The sequence below is a fragment of the Herpailurus yagouaroundi genome, unplaced genomic scaffold (assembly GCF_014898765.1).
Source record: "Herpailurus yagouaroundi ecotype Mexico unplaced genomic scaffold, PumYag 162, whole genome shotgun sequence".
In the NCBI taxonomy this organism is placed as follows: domain Eukaryota; kingdom Metazoa; phylum Chordata; class Mammalia; order Carnivora; family Felidae; genus Herpailurus; species Herpailurus yagouaroundi.
This window is the reverse complement of record NW_024412403.1, coordinates 59,876,359-59,897,104: the sequence shown is the minus strand read 5'-3', so window position 1 is coordinate 59,897,104 and position 20,746 is coordinate 59,876,359. Positions and strand designations below refer to the sequence as shown.

The window sequence follows — 20,746 nt, the reverse complement described above, 5'->3', positions numbered from 1 at the left end:
CTCCTGATGTAATGACCAATCACAATCTCAGGAGAACAGCAGCCATTGCTTACATTTCTAACCTTTTACCAGCTTCCTTCCATGCCAAAGAGAAAACTAGGAACAAGAACTCAGTAATATGATCCCCAATTAGCATAAAATAAAAACAACCCAGTCATGTTTTCCACGGGCTTTTCCAACCTCAAACTAAACACATGAAACAGGGAGAAAGAGATAAAAATATACACATGGAACTATAAATATATATACTGTCTGTGGATGTGCAGCTAAGCACCCTGAGCCAAACGAATATCTGTCTCTAGGAAAGCCAAGCAGCCAGATGCAGAAATCTGAGAATTTTCCCTTTCCAAAGTACAATGTGAGTATAGACAGGAAGGGAAACTATCCTTCCTGGCAAGGAAGGGGTTAAGTCCTCAGCCATCCTATTCTAAAGTGATTTATGATGATGGGTAGTGTTTCAAAACTCTCCCCCACCCCAAAGAGCAGCCCTCCCCTTCCCCACCGAGAGTCCACTCTCAACGTGCTGAAGTGAGAAGGAGGTGGTGTTTTGCTGATCTGTTAAATTCTTAGTGAAGTTTCCTTGATTTCCAGCGGCTGCTGTTGTTTGAGTTTGGTTTGGATCAAAACTGAGGTTGTCCTGGCATTTCTGGGACCGAGTCCAGGCAAGAGGAAGAAGAAAAGGAGAAGGAAAAGAGGAGGAAAAAAAAAAAAAAGGTGGGGAGAAATAAAGGGAGGAGAGAAGCGCAGGAAAAGAAAAAAAAAAAGTCTTTTTCAACATCACATTCCTGTGTTTTCCCTCAGCCTGGAAAACATATTAATCCCAGTGCTTTTACGCTTGGAAACAAAGGGACTAAGCCAGACTGTGGGGGAAAGGGTGATAAGAAGGATCCTGGAACTCTAAAGAGAGAGCAAGATTCAGGACTAGCTGGGACTCCACTTCCAGGGGCGCCCTGTGTTGTCGGCACAGGGGACTGGCACACACAGACACACAAGACCGAGCAGAAACTACAGACAAATGGAGAAGCAAAGACTTACAAGGACAGCTCCTTTCACCTCATCCTACTTGTCAAGAAGGTGAAAAGACAGCCAGAGGAAAGAAGAAAGCAGCTCAGCCCTCAGGTCAGGACAGGCTGTGGGTCGGTGGCGCCTTTGGGAGCTGGAGTTGCAGCACACCCCCCTTTGTACCGCTCAGCCTGCAAAGGAGAAAGAGGCTTGGGAGGAAAAGTATTTCATCTAGAAAACTGTCCTGGGACCACACTTCGGATTGCCTTTTAAACCCTCTGCATTCCATCTCCATGAGCCACCATGTAAGTGTGTAATCTTTTCTGTCTTTGGTGTGTTTGTTTGTTTCTTTGTTGCTTATTTGAAGAAATGAAATAGGAATGTTGTCATCATTAACGTGCTCAGTGTGCCTTTTCTCTGGAGCATCAGAGAGCCCGTGGAAACGGTGCACGCAGGCTGAATGGGGGAACTGAGCTGGGTTTCCTGCTTAATGGAACTGTCTCTGTTAAGCACTAACAAATTGCAGGGGTTTAAAAGCAACAGGATCTCATCCTATTTTCCATTCCCTGACCTCCTTCCTTCTTCTCTCACCATCCCTTCCCCCACCCCTTGGCCAAGACAGAGAAAGAGAAAAAATGCCCAGTTCTGTTTGCAATTAAATGATTTTCTTTTCTTTCTTTCTTTCTTTTTTTTCACTCCCCCTCCCCCCCCCTCTGTCTTTTGACCCCGCTGCCTTTCAAAGTGGATTGCACAATGACATGGAGAATGGGACTCAGTGTTACCATGCTGCTGGCAATGTGGCTGGTGTGCGGATCAGAACCCCACCTCCATGCCATGCATAGAGGGAGCCACGGAGGGCGGAAGGTGCCCCTGGTCTCCCCCGTCCACAGAAGGCCAGCTCGGCTTCTGAGGCACACAGGGAAGGCTCAGGGACTTGAGAGAACCACTGTGGAAGAACCAAAGCTTCCGCCTCTCCAAAGAAGGAGGAGTGTGCCCGTGTTGAGGGTGGCCCCCGCAACAGCCCCGCCAGCCCGGCCGCGCGGCAGTGGAGCCCCGGCGAGACCGAAGCAGAGACCAGGAGCCCCGAGCTCTCCGCGTGACATGATCCGAGATGAGGGGTCCTCAGCCCGTTCCAGAGTGTTGCGCTTCCCCTCTGGGTCCAGCTCTCCCAACATCCTCGCCAGCTTCGCCGGGAAGAACAGGGTGTGGGTCATCTCGGCGCCGCACGCCTCGGAAGGCTACTACCGCCTGATGATGAGCCTCCTGAAGGACGATGTGTACTGCGAGCTGGCCGAGAGGCACATCCAGCAAATCGTGCTGTTCCACCAGGCCGGCGAGGAAGGAGGCAAGGTGCGCAGGATCACCAGCGAGGGCCGCGTCCTGGAGCAGCCCCTGGACCCCAACCTCGTCCCAAAGCTCATGAGCTTCTTGAAGCTGGAGAAGGGCAAGTTCGGCATGGTGCTGTTGAAGAAGACGCTGCAGGTGGAGGAGCGCTACCCGTATCCGGTCAGGCTGGAGGCCCTGTATGAGATCATCGACCAGGGCCCCATCCGCCGGATAGAGAAAATCAGGCAGAAGGGTTTTGTCCAAAAATGTAAGGCGTCTGGGGTAGAGGGCCAGGTGGTGGAGGAGGGGAACCATGGTGGAGGAGCCGGAAGGCCAGGCCTGAGCGGTGAGAAGAGAAAAGAAGACCAGAGGCGAGCACAAGTCCCGCCGACCAGAGAGACTCGGGGGAAGGTGTTCAGGAAGCCGGCCACCGCCACGGCCGCTGCTCCCCCCGCTCCTCCAACCCGAAGGGCCGCCACCACCCTGTCTCCTGCTGCAGTGCCAACAGTGACCCGGGCCACCTCTCGGGTGGTCACCGCGGCTGCGAGACCGACAACCACCACGGCCTTTCCCACCACCCAGAGGCCCTGGACCCCCAGGGCGCACCCCTCCTCGGACGCCCACCGGCCCCCAGCAACTGCTGAGGTGGCCACGGCCAGGGAGCCCGGGGCCTCGGAGAATCTCTACCCCCAGCCCAGGAAGGAGCAGCACAGGGAGAGGCTGCAGGCCACCAGGAGGCCCAGCAAGGCCACCAGCTTGGAGAGCTTCACGGCTGCCCCTCCCACCACCGCCTCGGAGCACAGCACGCGGGCGGGCGCGGGCCGTCTCCGGGACAACCGCACCGACCGGCGGGAGCACGGCCACCGGGACCCAAACGTGGTGCCAGGTCCTCACAAGCCAGCGAAGGGGAAACCTCCCAAAAAGAAAGTCCAGGACAAAATCCTTAGCAATGAGTACGAGAGTAAATACGACCTCAGCAGGCCAACTGCCTCTCAGCTGGAGGACGAGTTGCAGGTGGGGAATATCCCCCCCCAGAAAGCAAAGGAATCCAAAAAGCACGAAAAGCTGGAGAAACCTGAGAAGGAGAAGAAAAAAAAGGTGAAAAACGAGAAAACAGACAAGTTACTCAAGAGTGAAAAGCAAGTGAAGAAGGATAAGGCTGAGAAAAAGAGCCGGCAGGAGAAAGAGAAGGGCAAGAAGAAAAAAGCAGGGGAAACAGAGCAGCATGGCTACCTGAAACCCACCGCAAAACACTTCGCTCAGAGTCCCAGGAAGTCCGTGACCGATCTGCTGGGGTCCTTTGAAGGCAAACGACGACTTCTTGTAAGTAATCTCCCCAGCAGTGCTCTGTGGGCCGAAGCAGGGCACGTTAATGTTTGCTTTGTTCTTTTCCTAAAATCATGTTGCTAGACGGCGGGCTGTGGCTGAACCCAGGCCGTGTGGAGAAGATCAGGAGGTGTGCCAAGGGAGGGTGGCCAGGCCGGTGCTCTGTGAACCTCTGTCCACACAGATTCCTGGCCCTAACGTCCAGACTCAATGGCCGGAGGACTTCAGACCTTGTGCCTGGGGAGGCACCTATGCTCAGCTTCTTCCAAACCTGTCAGTGCCCACCCCCCACCCTTAGCTCTCTCTCAAGGGATAGTTCTGGGTATAGTTCCTAAAATGGCATGCTTTGACTCTGGTGACAACTTAGGAAAAGGACTTATCTCTTCATGAGCTTAGGAACTAGACGCATGTGTGTGGGGAATTGGTAAAGTTTTTCCTTTTCCCCCTAATTAGGTCTGTATCAACACATGGAAGCCTCAAAAAGGAAAGTAAGGCAGCCTGGGTGGGGAGTGAGTGTGACTGGGAGTGGGGGAGGGTCCTTGTTGGTGTGACCCTCACAAATACTTTAAAACCAGCTGAAGTCTTCTCCCCTTAAAGATTGCCTCCCTCGTCACTGCCCAGCTTCCAGTAAGAGGCCAAAAAGGTAGAGTGTGAGGAACTGGGTTGATTGTTCGAATTTCCAATACCCTAGAGACAGATGTCAGTTTCTCCTGAGCCCCTGTCAAATGAATGTGTGTGTGAGTGTGTGTGTGTGTGTGTGTGTGTGTGTGTGTGTGTGTAAGGAGACAAGCAGCTCTTTCTCCTACTTTGTGGGTGTTTCTGAAGCCACTGATGTTGAGCAAGCTGTAGGTCCATCTCAGGAGCTCTCTCTTTTGGCCATTACTTGCCTCCATCCAAAGAATGGTAAAAGAATCTAGTCAAATCCAAGGAAGCCTTTGGACAGAAATGAATCCCATCCTAAATGTAAGGGCAGTTGTCATCAGCTGTGTGAGAATGGCTCCTTCCCCTCTCCACGTCTCCTAGCCCCTTCTTTCAGGGCCCTTCCAAGATTTCTACCCCTTCTTAATACTGTCATTTTACTCCAAGCTGTCAAGGAGGAGAAGGTACCATACAATCACTTCAGAGAAAAGGATCAGAAATTAATGTTGGGCAATGTGGGTCAGTGATGAGTTTTTTCAGATACCCAGGTGGGAAGGAGACCTCTCATGCCACCGAGGACAGCATCTTTCCTACCGAAGGCACAAGGTGACTCTGCACCTTGCATTATCCCCACCAAAGGAGACAGGCACTCTTCTCTCAAGGCATCTCTCAAAGGGGCTTTTAGTTTTTCCAGACTAATGATGGATTAATTGGTCATTAATGGATTAAGAATCTGAGCAGCGGGACTCTGGTGTCCATTCATCTTTAGTGGTTTCAAAAAAGCTGAAAGACGCATTTGAGCAGAGTCCCTGGTGGTGTTTATCATGGGCGAGACATGTCCCAAAATTCTCTTAGCTGTTCCACAATAGTGTACCTATGTATTAGAACAAAACGTAAGTTTTCATTGATTGTACAGGTTTGTGTGGTGTGTGTATGTGTGTTGTTATGTGGGTTTTTTTTTTTTTTGGTATATTTTACTCATTTTTAACTGAGCCTTAAAGTATATAAATTAGCTAGTAGAGGATATGCTGTCTGCTAGAGTACTTTAACAGCTACTTGGTTATTTTCAGAGGACATAAATTTAAATGAGAATATTTTAGTCAGAACCAAAGAATCACTATTTCAGAGAAGAATTACCTGGGACTTAAATGTTTATTAGAGAACCCAAGGGAGTCAACTGCTGTCTTTGGGGCATGGGCAAGCATTGGTCGTGTGCTCCTCCTGAGTACACAGCACTTAGTCCAGCCTGTGAAAGCACATCACCCGACCCTGGCCATTTAGCCAACAGGGCAGGCGAAGTGTTCCTCGTGGGCAGGGTTCAAGCAGGGGAGAAGTAATCCTGGGTAAAATGTCAGGATTGTAATTGTGCACCCGGCTGGCAAATACTGCCATTGCCCCTGGTTTCTGAGTCAAAAGAAAGAGGTTTTCATACTCTATCCCTGATATTAGTCATGCCTTTCATTTCTCCCCCTTTCTCTCTACTCCCTTAGTCAGGGATTTGAAAGTCCAGCTGGCTATTTTCTGCTTTAAACAGTATCCCTGATCATAAATTTCTAGCAAATGAAAATCAAGCGACAGTTTGTGCTGATGTCATGTGAGGCAAAACAGAAACCAGCTGGGATTGCTCACGGCAGTGTTGCTCTTTGGGGCTGGTGAACGAACCAGGTTTGTTATTAGAAAGAAAGTAGCAAGAGGAGGCAGTTCAATCTTGCCATCCCACATGTGCCCAGCTGATGATCCTATCAGAAGTGTGTGTTCTGAAGAGCTAATATCTAAAATAGGAATGGGCGAGAAAAGACAAGATGAAATAAACGTGACAAAATAGCAAAAGATGGGGAGAAAAGAAATTCCATTTCACCAGGCAGAGAGGAGACTTGTGTTTCTGGGCGAAAGGGCTTGTTGGTGCCATTTGTCTTTTTCTACTCATTTTTCCCATTCGACACACCGATGTTACTCGGGAGGTTCAGTGATTCAATTAATATTCACTAAGGCTCAGCACGCTCTGAGTTGTTAAAGACGGCTGACGGCATATACCTCCAACTGGCCTCAACCTAACCCAGTGTGCTCGGACTGAAATAAGGTGTCACTCCCAGAAATCACGCAGGACTTTGAGCTCATCTTTCCAGTTTTTCCGTAACCTGGTGCCCAACTACAATTTATCATAAAGACCTAGTGCTTTTACACTTATTTATATCATTCTTTAGATGTGAAAACATCATGTAATCACTCCTTATCCAATTTTTTAGAGAAACGGTGGCTGCAGTGGTATGAGTGAACATCATAGTAGGGACCTTCAAAGGAGCTGCGAGTAAAAACAGGTTTCCTACTCTGAGGCCAGAGGTCAGTCCTTCCAAGCCCCTGCCTGTCAGCCTGTGAACAGAAAAGGGCACATCCTTTGGCAACGTAAGGTGCTTCACCAAAACCTTGTGGTTTAATTTTCACAACAACCCCATGAGAAAGGACTGATTAACTCTACCATACAGCCAAGAAAAGAAGCTCAGAGAGGTTGAGAAGTTTCCCAAGGTGTGCAGCTAATATGTGGCAGAGTCAGAGTTAGAACTCGGGTCTGTTTGATTTTTCTTAAGTTTATTTATTTATTTTGAGAGAGAGAGAAAAAACATGAGTCAGGGAGGGGCAGAGAGAGAGAGGGAGAAAAAAAATCAAGCAGGCTCCGCACTGTCAGCACAGAGCTGGTTGCGGGGCTCAAACCCACCAACTGTGAGATCTTGACCTGAGCCAAAGTTGAATGCTTAACTGACTGAGCCACCCAGGCACCCGGGCCTGTTTGATTTTAAAGCTCACATTCCAGCCTCTCCCTCTGTTCTGCCTTCCTACGGGTGTGAGCTTCTAGTGGGCATAAGCAGTAAAGTGAGGGGGAAACTAAGGATTCATCCTGTTAATCAATACAGATGTTTTAAAATTCACTTTCAACCTTAAATTACTCAGGTAAACAGCCAGGTATATCAATTGCCAACATTTTTTTTGCTAAGCAACAATGTAGAGTTTCCGCCTTTAATACCCAGGTAATTCTCTGTACCTTAGCTCTCTGGCTTTCCTGGCCCTCAGTCAGTGGAGAACAATAGACTGAATCCCTGTTAACCTAATCCCTCAGACTGGTTGGTGTCAGTTTGGGATTGACAACGTAAGAACACAGTTAAGCCTTTTATCATGAAAACATTGGAACTATGTGGAGCCAAGCTCTAAAGCCACCACTTTGTGCCCCGAGATGTCCCTACTTGTCAATTAGCAAGAGGCCTCATAATGTGGGACTGCATAGACTCGAGATCAAGTTTAAGTACTCTTTGGAGACTGAATCTCTTCTAATGCAACTGGGTTCACACTTTTAGCCTTACCTCAGAAATCTGGGTATTGGGACAACAAGCCACTTATTTGGTTTAATTTTAGAAAGGGATACAAAGCTCTGCTTTACTGAGATGACTAGCTTGAATGTCATTTTTCAGAATCCTGTAAAAATCTCGTGTTTTGATCCTAGCGCAGCACTTAGAAGAAGCTGAGACTTAAAATATCTTCCCTCTGGCATCCTCCCATTCCTGTTTGCTCCCTTTACTTATGCAAACTGGCTTCATGACATTCTGAGGCTCCTTGTGCCAACACACCAGTTGGAAACAGAAATGTAAAAAAGAACACAACACAATTCTCTATTCATGACACATGCCCTGATTTATCACCACCAAACTGGAACGAGGGCAAGTGTCAGACAATAATGTTTACCAAAAAGTTCTAGGATGCTCTTTTTAGGAAGAGGGGACTGGACACGGTTACCATTTTAAATACCGTTGGAAATACTGCCGAACTGAACAGTGAATGGGCTGGAGGTGTCAGTATACAGAGAAAGAGTCGCCAAAATATGTTCACATGATCAGCCTCCTCTGATACAAACTCGAGGAGCAGATTAAATGGGGGTGGGGGGGGAGGAGTGTCTTTATCAGCTGGTTTGCAGGCTGCATCTAGACATTCCTCAGCAGGGGACCACTTCCTCTCCTCTGGCTGGAGTAATCTGTGGGACCTGAGAAATGTGGGCCTGCATCTGAAGAGCAATTAAAAGAAGAAAGTGGCCATTGTGGGCCAGTAAAGGCATTAATGTGCATTTGAAGACTACATGAGATGTGGATAAGGGGGAGGGGAGGGGAGAGCTTTCTGGGTGGAAAGAGTGATAGGGGCCAAGGCAGAGGAAGGAATGAGAGTGAACTCTTCAGAGGCAACATACACGTATGGTGTTTGTGTGCACACAGCCGATAGATAGATAGATAGATAGATAGATAGATAGATAGATAGATAGAATTTTTTTCTTGATTTTCACTACTTGATGAGTGGCAGAGTTGTTCTGTTATAAAGATGCAGAAGGTAAGGTTCATAAGGTTTAAGTGGTCTTGTTGAGGCTGGAAGGTAGCCAACGGTTGAACTAGGAGAAAATTCAGGCCCTCCTGCTTTGGCTGCAGACACCCTTTCTCTGTGCCACTCTGCCCAGATTCCTTTCATTTCACCATTGAGAGCAGTCTGGCTGAAGAGTGAAGAGGTCATGTAAGGGAGGAATAAGAGGAAAGGTTAGCAAGAGAGAGCCTGGGGCCAGGTTGCCGAAGGAGGGAGGAAATGAGTCATGCAAAATAAATGTCACCTCACTGGTGGGTTAAGGCATCCCTGGGCATAGGTCCTGAGATGCAAATAAACATCAGGGCTCTTTATCTACCTCTGTTGGATTCCCACTGGGTATCCAATGGCCTCAGGCTGTGGTGTTCAGAGGTACCGAGAAAAACTGCCAGGCAGGGGAGGATGAGGTTCTGTACCAGATTCTATATTGTCTGCAAACCCCAGTTATGCACAAGAAGGACAAAGGGACCAGAAGTAGTTTTGAGGAATCTGGAAATCCTGTCATGTCATGTCATATCATAGACTGTAATGGTTCATGGCAAAATATGTCAAGAATGAAATGTATGGATTTGAAGTTACAGTGGCAGGTAACTATCAGTCATCTAGCACATGGGCACTCCTCTAAATATATTCTAAATATAGAAAAAGGAATCCAAGATCATTACCAGTAGAACTTACCCTTGTTTTTGACGGTTTTGTGTTTTCACGTAAACATTCATTTATTTTAAAATAGTGTGTTCGTGAGCAAAGAATGGCCAGAAAGAAAAACCTAAAACATACCAACTGAAAATAAAACTCCAAGATTTGGGCCACCACCAAAGCTGAAGAAATGCTTTCAAATATCATAAAGCTAATTAAAAACTAACAAACAAAGCAAAAATATCATCACCGTGTATTTTTTATAGCCACTTTAAATCTTTTTTTAAGGCTGAGTATGAATCAAGGAATACATTTGGGGAAATACTATTTTTCCTTTGGGAAATTACATTTCTAAAATAAGCATTTTCTACCCAACCCTGTCTGTCTGAACAGGCATATAAACATGAAATCAAAAATAAACAAAATCACGACTACTTAAAGTAAATAACAACCTGAGGGGAAAAAAATTTAATCCCAGAAAAATCTTTGTTAATGTTCCACTCAAAAGTGTTATTGCACACATTTTGATATCCACGAGTGATAGAATTTGGCAGACACAGGAAATCTTTAAAAGGGAAAGCCTACAGGCAACAATTAACACATCTGTGACAGAGAAAGATAAATACCAATATCAAGCTGGGAGCAGATTTAATAACCATTTTCATAAAGTGTGAGGATGAGGTTTAGCAACATGGTGACTTCCTTTCTGAAAAATGCCAAGCTAATTAATAGTCACAAACTTCAGGAATATTTTGTAAGTTTAGATGGGCAAGTAGCAAAGTGGCTGATAAAAGCATAAGAGACTTAAAAACTGAGAACAAACTGAGGGTTGATGGGGGTTGGGAGGGAGGAGAGGGTAGGTGATGGGTATTGAGGAGGGCACCTTTTGGGATGAGCACTGGGTGTTGTATGGAAACCAATTTGACAATAAATTTCATATATTGAAAAAATAAAAGAAAAAGAAAGGAAAGGAAATACCAAAAAAAAAAAAAAAAAAAGAAAAGAAAAGTGGCTGATAAATTTGAATGTGGTCAAGTTCGAGAAATGTGTATAGAGGCTGGTCTCTAAGCTAAGTGACCAGTTAGCAAAAGATCAATAGACAGCCTTCACTGCAGACACCAGCCTAGTGAGGTATGGGGGGTCAAAGAGCTCAACAAAGACCTGGTCATCCTCAGAATGAAATTTCACATCAGTGGGCAGGGTGAACACCACCACCCCACTCACTTGTGGAGTGAGGTATACAGTTCTGGTTTCTGCTCATGAAAAATGTGGTAGAATTGGAGAAGGCTCAGGAAAAGGCCACAAAAATAATCAAGGAAGGAGAAAAGCTTTTATATCCACTTAGATAGGAGCATTGAGACATTCTTAGAGCATTCAACAGGAGCCCTAAAAATAAGGATATTCTCTTTTTCTACAAAATTACAACATATGTTGTCCCAGATGGCTCCACTGACTACAGCATCTCTTTCTTTTGCTCTATTTTTCCTCTTTTTTTCCCCAGAACTCAGGGGTTCAAAGTGAGCTTGAAAGACACAAGGAGTTAGGTGAAAAATACCAGGTCTGAATTAGAAAGAAGGCTGAAATGAAACAGTAAAAATCCATCCTGTTGGGGGATTCGAATGTCAGAGAAGTCTGCCACAAGCTCTGTATGGGCCCAGTGTGACAAAACATAGGCGAAAAGGCCATCCTAAAAACTTTCTGCAAGTTGCCTACTAAAGATACTGAGTCATTGAATGTTCCGTAGTGCCCCAGGCCTGGTTATGAAGCTCTCTCAACCCTATGGGACATGACACAAAAGAGTAAAAACCACTGAACTTACTAATGTGTGAGCTGCCAATTGGGATTATGAAGACCAAAAGGAAGGAAAGGAGATAGCATTTATTAACAATCATGACATGTCAAGCATTCATGTAATGCTCGTAACAGCCTTGCAAAACAAGTATTCCTGTGCAGAGTTCACAGATGAGAAAACTAAGGCACATGGAGACTGGTGATAAAGATAACTGGTGGGAATAGAAAACTCTAAGGTGTCTGGAACCATTGAAATACAGAGGGCCTTTCCGAATGGCCTGTTTTGGCCCTAACTATGCTAAGTGTCCAGGGGAGCGCTTTAGTTGACTTTAGTGCCAGTCACTGCCAGCCCTCTATTCCAAATGTTCCCTTTGGATTTTGCCTCTGTGTACAACCATCACTGTGAATTAATATTTGCTTGCCTCCGCCTGCCTTTAGCTGATCACCGCTCCTAAGGTTGAGAACAACATGTATGTGCAACAGCGAGATGAGTATCTGGAAAGCTTCTGCAAGATGGCCACCAGGAAAATCTCCGTGATCACCATCTTTGGCCCTGTCAACAACAGCACCATGAAAATCGACCACTTCCAGCTAGGTTCTCTTAAACATTTTAATTACATTATTGTTTTTCTCATACGTAAGGTGGGACAAACTTTATGGGAGAGGTCAGTGGGAAATTAAGAGGAAAATTCAGATATTCAGAGGGCTCTTTCCTTGTCGTAACAAAGGTCAGCTTACCTACCTACTTATGTTAACTGTTCCACATGGTTCTGGTGTAGGTTTTTGGCACTTTAAAATGAAAAAATAAATATGCAAGAATTCTATGGTTTGCAGATCAATAAGGTAGAGAAAAATGTGAGAGGTAATACAGTGGTGGGGCAGCCAGAAAAGTATGTAGACAGTTTCTTCTGGATCTGGAGTCTTCTTGCCTGTGACTAATACCATCTGATCTTCCTGCTGCCTTCATGCTGCAGGTGACTCACTCACAGATGGGGACCTATCAGGCCCTTGGAAGCACTTGACTCTGGCAAGACTGGGGAGGGCTGAGAGACGCTGTTCAGCTAAATGAAAAGTCACTGAAAGTGTGGACTGAACTGCACCCAAGTCCTTTTGGAGAGCAGACGAATTTGGCTGAATGTAGAGTTTTCACAATTTTTCATATTAATGGTGCATGTGAGGCTCAGGAGGTGCACAGCTCAGTGCTGGGCAGCTGTCTAACTTCTTGCAATTCTCATGGGAATGTTGCAAGACTTACTGTGAGTAGTTCAGCCGCAAAGTCAGAAGCCCCAGATCTGACCCACCCAGTTTCTTTTATAATTATTACATCTCTGGGGCTTTATCTTTAAAAAAAAAAACTTTTACCCTCCATGTATTCTCGACTTCTCAAAGTTTTTATTTTAACTATAATGAAAGTCCTTCGTATTTTACCATGTGCATATCCTGCCTATTTTTCATAAAATATATTTCCTCTGAAAGAATATAAAACACATTTTCCCCATTAGTTAACAGTTAGCTTCAATATATATAACACATTAGCTCACAGATTTTTCTGTCATGTGATCTTGATGTAACAGAACACATAGTAGTCATAATTATGTCATGAGAATGTCATTTGGTTTGAATATTGTCTGGCTTCTAAATCATATTTTTTAAATTGTGGTTAAAACACAACAGAAGACTGAACTTCTTAACTAATTTCTAAGTGCACGGTATAGTGTTTTTAACTAGAGGCACAATATTGTATAGCAGATCTCTAGAATTTATTCAGATATGGAATTTCAGTTATGCCTTCTCTCTTTTTATTAACTCACCTTCCACTGAGATAGCTCCAAAGGAAAATAAATGCCATCCTTTCCAATGTCCCATCATAAATCATTGTGGATTGGTGATTGGTTTGTGGACATTAATCCCTGTGCAGTGTGTGTTTGGGAGAGAAAACAACAACAAGGTCCTTTACCAAAACAACAATACTCATACATACAAACAGAAGATACGACAGAAGGTCTAGAGTCAAACGGACCAGTTCAAACCAACAGTCCCAACTTATTTCTTGTGTGACTTTGGGCAAGTTACTTCCTAAGCCTCAGCCTTGAAAATAATTATATCTCTTTCACAGGCTATGGTGAGGATTTAGTAAGATAATGTGTATAAATATGTGCCATATAATAAGTACTATGGTGTGGTCATCATTACCACCATTTTTTCCGGCAGGCATCTGGAGATCAACGAACTGTCACAGGGACTAGAGCACCTATAATGAAAAGGGACTTGTAATTGCTTTCTGCTAATTACAGAATGTTAACAGTGAACCCTCATGACTGCCCTTCGAGGTCACAAGGTGCATTACTACTCCTGGTAATAAAACCAAAGCCCAAAAGACTAATACTACAAAGCCACATATTTAGTGTTTAACTGAGATTCAACCATTAGCTTCCTGGATTTTTAAATAGTAGCAAGAGCCAGTGAGCTTAATTACAGCCCAGATGTCTAGAAAGGAAGTAGGTATTCAATCTAGTGCAGAAGCTGGTGCTGGCTGGTGATAAAAGGCCTCCTCCACCAGGTGTTTCCAGTGTCAAATGTGTTGCCCACCAACCCTTACACAAAGAAACCTCATTCCTTATTTCAGAGAAGTTTGGAAAAATCATTATATGTTCTACTTCAGTCTCTATGTGGTCCCAACTGTTATAAGCATCTGGTGTTGCCTTGGCAAATTTTTAGCATTAATCCTGCTGTTTTTTAGACATCTGGATTAAATATGAGCTGTAGAGGCACTGAGGGTTTTTTTCCCCTGCCCTATTGGAAATCAGGTATTGTGCATTGGTGTTTGCCTCTCACTGAATGGCAGTTTGGACTTGATCTGGAGGGGGGGGGGCTTTTATTTTGTTTCTCATTTAATTCCTGGAAGGCCTTTCTCTCCTCATGTTATGTCCCAGCTTACCCTTATGGGAAAGGCCGTAGAACTTTCAGCCAAGACTGGGAGCCAGCCATGGGAAAACAGGAATTGGCATGCATCATGGGCTCAGTGAACCAAACTCTAGCCTTGACCAATTTTCAGCTGGAAATCTATCAGATGGCCTTACTTTCCTTAAAAATAAATCAAGTAGTCTCTCCTCTTCCAGACTTTTACTGGGCCTCAAAAACAGAGACCCACATCCAACTACACTGTGGGCTGTACTCACCAGCTGGTCCATCTTGCTAAGTGTATTTGAACTATAAATGATGGACCCACAAATTCCAGGAAATTTACCTTAAGATTTCAGTCGTTAGCCTAATGAAAGTCACTCATGCCTGAGCAAATTGCAATGCAGGATAAGCCCATCTGGTTTTCTCATCCAAGATAATATTATACATGAGAGTTTAGAAAGACATGGTACATTAAAGCATTCCCAATTGTTAGTGGTATTTAAAATATCAATTGGGTAGAAAAATTTGTATCTATGTCAAGAGGAGGAATTACAGACTAAGTGTGCAGATGGGAAGAAGTTGCCGGCCTAAGACTTTGTTACAGAACTGAAAAGAGAAACTGAGGGGAAAGCACAGCAAACATGTTTCTTTCTTAGCAGAATAGAGGGCTGAAAAATATTTGACACTGATAGTCAATCACCGGATTTTAAGGGCCAGAACATACGGACATTTTTATGGGGCAAAGGAAGTTCTTTGATGGCCTCCTTTGAAGGAAGAAGACTCTAAGGGTAATTGATGAGAAAGGAGGTGGGGAAGTTGATGGGCTCATGGATGGAACATGACAACAGGAAAGAAAGTGATTCCATAGTCCCATGAATAAAGAATTCATGGGTGCATTTCTAAAATACCTTTGATAGGTGAAAATGATAGACTCCATTTCAGCCTAATATTCTCTTTCTGTCTTTGATCCTGTTGAAGAGAATTGTTCTTTATGGACAAGCCCCATAGGCTCCATAACAATATAGAGTGTCACTTTTCCTCAGGAACACCTGAAAATTTGACCCTTTGCCCCAACTCCTCCTTTCTTCCATCAGTAGTGACAGTGCCTGGCAGCTGCCTTCTTCAGACCCTGCCACTTTGTGAAGTGAGGCAAGGCTGGGGGAGTGATCACACTTCCAGACACTGGCTTGGCGTCCCTCTCTGTTTATTCCGTCTTTGATTATCAATCACGCTGTGTCCTCGAGGCGGGGGAGCCTGCCCCCAGCTTGTCCATCATCCCGTTTCACTGCCCTCTTGCCTTTCAAGTGTGTCAGTGTCAAGATCAACCCCTGATGATCAAGGAGTGAAAAGCACCTGATAAGCCAACCATACAAAACAAGTGCTTGGAGAATGTGGTGGAGGAATTAGCTCTTCCAGTTGCAGTCATTAGAGAAGGTGTAAATGTCAGAAAATTTCGAAAAGTGGGTTGATTCATTGGAGGGGCCTTGAAAATGGAGTAGATTTGTTGACAGATGATGATTCTATCAAAGTACTTTTTGTTTTTATTTATTTTTTTAAAGAGAATTGGATTTTTGGATTCCAAAGTCAAAGCTACACAAAAAGGTATCCACAGACAAATGTTACACCCATTCCTGACCCCTTTACCCTGTTGATCTCTGCCCCATAGGTATTTTTATGATTCCTTATTTATGAATTTAGTGCTTCTTTATGCAAATACAAATAAATATAAACATCTGTATTCCCTCCACACTTTTAGTACAAAATATAGTATATATAATACTCTGGACTTTGCTTTTTTCACCTAAAAAATATTTCCTGGAAATCTTCCCTTATGAGTATATAAAAATCATCCTAATTCTTTATTAAGCCATTGTGAGATCCTATCATAGTTTGTTTAACTAGTACCCTTGTTAATAGACATTTAGATTGCTTTCAGTATTTTGCTATTACAAATAGTTTCACAGTAGATCACCTTATACATATGTTACTCTATCTATGTGGGTATATCTTTACAATAGATTCTGAGAATCAGGATTATTGGGCCAAATGGAAAATGTATTTAATTTCATTAGATATCAGCAGATTTCTCTCCATACAAGTTGTATCATACTGCAATCCCACCAGCAATGTGTAAGTGTCTGTTTCCCTAAAGCTCTCCAAAAGACTGTACAACCAAGCTTGTGAATGTTTTCAGCCAATGCGGTAAAGAAAAATGAGATCTTAGCGTAGTGTGTTGGTGGGTTGCATTTTTCTTTCTATGAGTATGATTGGACATTTTTTCATGTGTTTGAGGAGCATTCATACTTTGTTTTTAGTGTCCTTTGCCGTTTTTTTCTTCTTAATATCCATTTCTTCTTAAGATTGTTCTTCTTAATATCAATTTATAGGTACTCTTTCTAAATCAGAATGAAAATTGAGACTCCAGTTCTCTTCCCAATTCCAAGATACTGACCCAGTTTGGGGATAAGGTCCAGGAATTTATATTTTTAAACTGTTGCTCAAGTGGTTCTGATTTGCAGCTAGGTTTGGTGGAGAGCAGATGGTTAAGTGTAGGACAGAGTGAAAGAGAGGTTGGCACCAGATTTTAAAGGATTTCAAATACCAGCACAGAGAAATCAAATTTTATTTGGTAAACCATGTGAAGTCACTAAAGATTTCTAAATATATTTTCAAATAAATTTTAAATAACTTCCCAGGTTTGGGGGAGTCAATCTGTAGGACAGAAAAGAATCTGGCAGGATGCTTTCTTCATAGATAGGACAAGTTGCTCTTTCTAGAAACCAAGAAAGCAGCAACTTTGTGATCAGGAATGGCCAGGTTAGTCTCCCCTATCAATTTGATCCAGACACTCATTTCACAATGGGTTGGTAGGCAGGCAACTGACCCATTCATACAGTAAAATAGGAGCAAGAGAATCAACTACAGAGTCCTTTAAATTAATCTGTTTCCAATCAAAAGAAAGTAAATCCCATAGCTGGAGGCCAGGGTTATCATCAGCAATCCCAGAAATATCGTTAAAATAAAAGATTCAGCTTTTTTTTTTCAACGTTTTTTTTTGTTTTTTTGGGGGGGACAGAGAGAGACAGAGCATGAACGGGGGAGGGGCAGAGAGAGAGGGAGACACAGAATCGGAAACAGGCTCCAGGCTCTGAGCCATCAGCCCAGAGCCTGACGCGGGGCTCGAACTCACGGACCGCGAGATCGTGACCTGGCTGAAGTCGGACGCTTAACCAACTGCGCCACCCAGGCGCCCCTAAAAAAAATGTTTTTAACATGTATTTATTTTTGAGAGACAAAGTGAGACAGAGCATAAGTGGGGGAGGAGCAGAGAGAGAAGGGAGACACAGAATCCAAAGCAGGCTCCAGGCTCTGAGCTGTCAGCACAGAGCGCGATGCGGGACTCGAACTCACAGAGCGCGAGATCATGACCTGAGCTGAAGTCAGGTGCTTAACCTACTGAACCACCCAGGCACCCCAGGATAGTTATATTTTAAATGCCATATAAATAGATTTTATCTGTGTTGTGTGTTACCCCTGGAAAGGGTTTATTAAGGTAGGTGACGAATGGTGCAGCGCAGTGGATGACACTCAAGAGATCAGAATGCCAAAGGAAAATAGAGTTTATTGCTCATGAGTCCCAGAGAGGAAATTGCAGCACGCCCCCTAGGCCCACAAGTGGAGCCAGGGTTGGGTCAGAAAGCAGCAGTAAGAGCAAGGAGGGGAGAGCCTAGGTCACTGTCTTTATTGGGGTTCCCAAGAGAAAGGTGAGGCAGGACAAAATACATAGTTTCTGATTGGCTAGTTTGAATAATTTCACCAGGCTTTGGGTTATAGGACTGGTCCCTAGTTGCCTGGTACCTGACCCTGGATGATTAAGGAAGAGGAATATTGTTTCCTGGCGTGCACGTGTCAGAGAGAGGAGGTAGGGCATTGGGTTGGTTGGTTTGCATTTCAGAGAGCTATTGCAGGCTGCAGATTTGCTGTCTCTAAGAATTGGCTAGCTTTGGGAGAGGCAGTCTCTCCCTAGTCAGAAAGGGGTTTTAACATGTCAAAATATCATAATATATAGAAATTTTTAAATGTGGTTAATACAATTATAAGACCTCATATGTGAAAACCCAAATTTAGAAAATAAATCTATATGATGAGCTTTCTCAAATTATACTTAGACTGGCTGTGTTATAGACTCACAAGATACAGGAAGTGTAAGGGTTTGGTGATGCAAACTCCAGACTCGAGGACATAGTTTTTTCTCACGTGACATCTTTCTTAGGGGAGAGATGTCATGGTTGCCAAATCTGTACCTAGTGTCTATGTGTGCCAGGCTACAGGGATTTAGAAGACCATCAAAGGTTAGTCCCTGTTGATGAACTGCTCGTATCTAGTGGAAAGATAGATGTGTAAACAACCTGTTGCAATGCAGGGTGAGAAGCATTATTGCAGAAGCGGCTAAAAGTATTCTGAGGGCATAGGTGAGGTAAAGATAGGTTGCAGAAGTAATTAGGAATTCCCATGTAGACAGGGGTAGGGATAGTATTCCAGGAAGAGAAGGCATATTTCTAGAAACTGAAAATAGAAGCTGGAGCATATTGTATGGAAGAGTTAAGTGATCAGCTCCCTAAGATAGACTGAGTCCAGGGCAGAAATGGTGTTGGCCGCTATGCCTAGGATTTGGATTTTATCCTGTCCTTGTTCCCTGTCCTTAGATGGCAACATAGCGACCCAGAAAACTTGTTAACATGCAGATTCCTGAGCCTCACCTCTAGAAATTCTGATCAAATTGGTCTGGACCCAAGGATTGTAATTTTAACAAGTGCCCCAGGTGATTGTGCCCCACCTGTCTACCCAGTGGATCATGCTTTGAAAAACTGTTAGAGGAGATAAAGAACTTCTGAAGCAGTGGGAGAGGCTGAAATGGTCCAGGAACATTGGCAGAATGCCTGAACTCAGGTGAGACAGAGTGGGAGTAGGAGATACCACAGATATCGTAGAGAAGGAGCCGTCACAGATGGAAACTTCGAATGTAATGCCTGGCACACAGTTGGTGATTAGTAAGTTGTTGCTGGAGCTGAATTTTTCTGCAACGTCATTGCTGTCTGTGGTCAGACATGGAAGAACAAATACATGAAGAAATCTATTACCACCTCAACTTGGGAATTGAGATCCTTAAAGGATGGAAACCCAGGCCAGTGCCCCACTTACAGGACCAGTCCCCACCAGGGTGTGACAGAGTTCAAGCTCCCTCCTGTCCCTCCTAAGTCATCTTAGGTCAAGGACAGGCTGTGTGGAATAACCAAATCCCACCACATGGGTTTGGATCTGTGAATCCATTTAGCTGGATCAAGACCATGCGGACTGTTTATAGGATTGCGTCCTCAAGAATGTTTGCTTCTAAGCCCTGCAAAGGACTAGAGAGCTTTGGCAAAACTGTTACAAAAATGTAACAAGAAGCTGCCAAATTGATGCTGCATTTTCAGACCGAGGAGAGCCTCGTGTTCACCCAGCCCTGACTGAGACGGAACGTGGAGCGTAATGGAGATCTGGGGCAGGGGCAGGCAGCTGGAGCTGGGAGCTGGCCTCACACATCCCTTCCTCCGAATTGGGCCCGAAGGGGACACTGTCTTATGGTAGAGCTGCTGTCATCCTTTGCAGGAGCCACCGTTGATCAGTGCTTTCACTGTGATTTTCCACCTCAGCACAAACATTCATTTGGGATGTAGATACTCTGCAGTCTGGAAGTGTAAAATGTTTTATTTTTAATGTCAGGTCAAAATGTTTCAGAAGATCTTTTAGTTGAAAGGAGAAAACAGGCCATGAGATCGGTGTCTTGCTATATCCCAGTTAGAACGAAGGTTGGCTTAAATCTTGGTCCTAGGTCTTCTCTGTCCTTGGGTGGGATATGTTTTGGTCAAGTAGAGAGAATACTCAATAGGAATGAGGTCGTATTAACTGAGCCTTAACCCTCACTCTGTTATTAACTAGTAGGGTAAACTTGAGCCAGTTGCTCGTTTGTGGGCTCTGTGATGGGTTTGTTCTCTGGGAAGCAGGCTCTGAAACTGAGATTTGCATACATGCGGTTAATGGCGGAGTCATCTTCGGAATAATGCTTATGAGAGGGGAGGGATACGAGAGAACAGAGAGGGAGTTTTAGTTGTAATGCAATGAACCCTTCGGAGTAGTGGTTCACTTGGAGGCAACGGGGACGTTTTTTACATCTACCCTACTGCATCAGCCGCTGAATGTGGGCTGTCCCCTAGGAAGAGTGTGACTTGGCAGAAAGGCACCTCCTTTCTAAGGTCAGTGATTTGCAGAGAGGGAGTCAGCGGCTAACCTTCACAGCAGCCTTGCTTCTGAAGGCAGGATCTGGACAGTGCACCACAGTGTCTGCTTCAGTCCCTGTTTCATCTAATGCGCCATATATTATTGTTTCTCAGTAACGTGACTGGGTTCTGCTAGGTAATGTCCGTATCACTTCTCTGTTGCCACAATAAGGCTGTGTAATGACGACCCACACACTCCAGTGGCGTGTAATTATTAAACACTCAGTCATAAGCCTGTAGGGTTCAGCTCACCTGGGCTGGGCTGGGCTGGGCAAGCCTTGGTGAGGCTGGCTTATGCATGTCCAGTCAGCTGCTGGTTGGCTGGGTGGTCCTGCTGATCTCGGCTGGGCTTGAACACTTTAGGGATCAACTGGTGTCAGCTGATCTGAAATCGCCCCGTCTGGGCTGAG

At 44.6% G+C, this 20,746-nt stretch overlaps 1 protein-coding gene across 1 annotated transcript in view; it reads left to right on the top strand.

Moving 5' to 3' along the window:
* The first annotated feature begins 721 nt into the window (after positions 1–721).
* The window catches only part of CCDC80 (coiled-coil domain containing 80), a 35,332-nt gene continuing 15,307 nt past the window's right edge, over positions 722–20,746 (top strand). Inside the window, exons 1-3 of the mRNA XM_040484508.1 lie at positions 722–1,307; positions 1,745–3,651; positions 11,551–11,707. Coding sequence (XP_040340442.1) covers positions 1,756–3,651; positions 11,551–11,707 — 2,053 coding nt within the window. The 5' untranslated portion in view covers positions 722–1,307; positions 1,745–1,755. The remainder of the gene's footprint in view (positions 1,308–1,744; positions 3,652–11,550; positions 11,708–20,746) is intronic.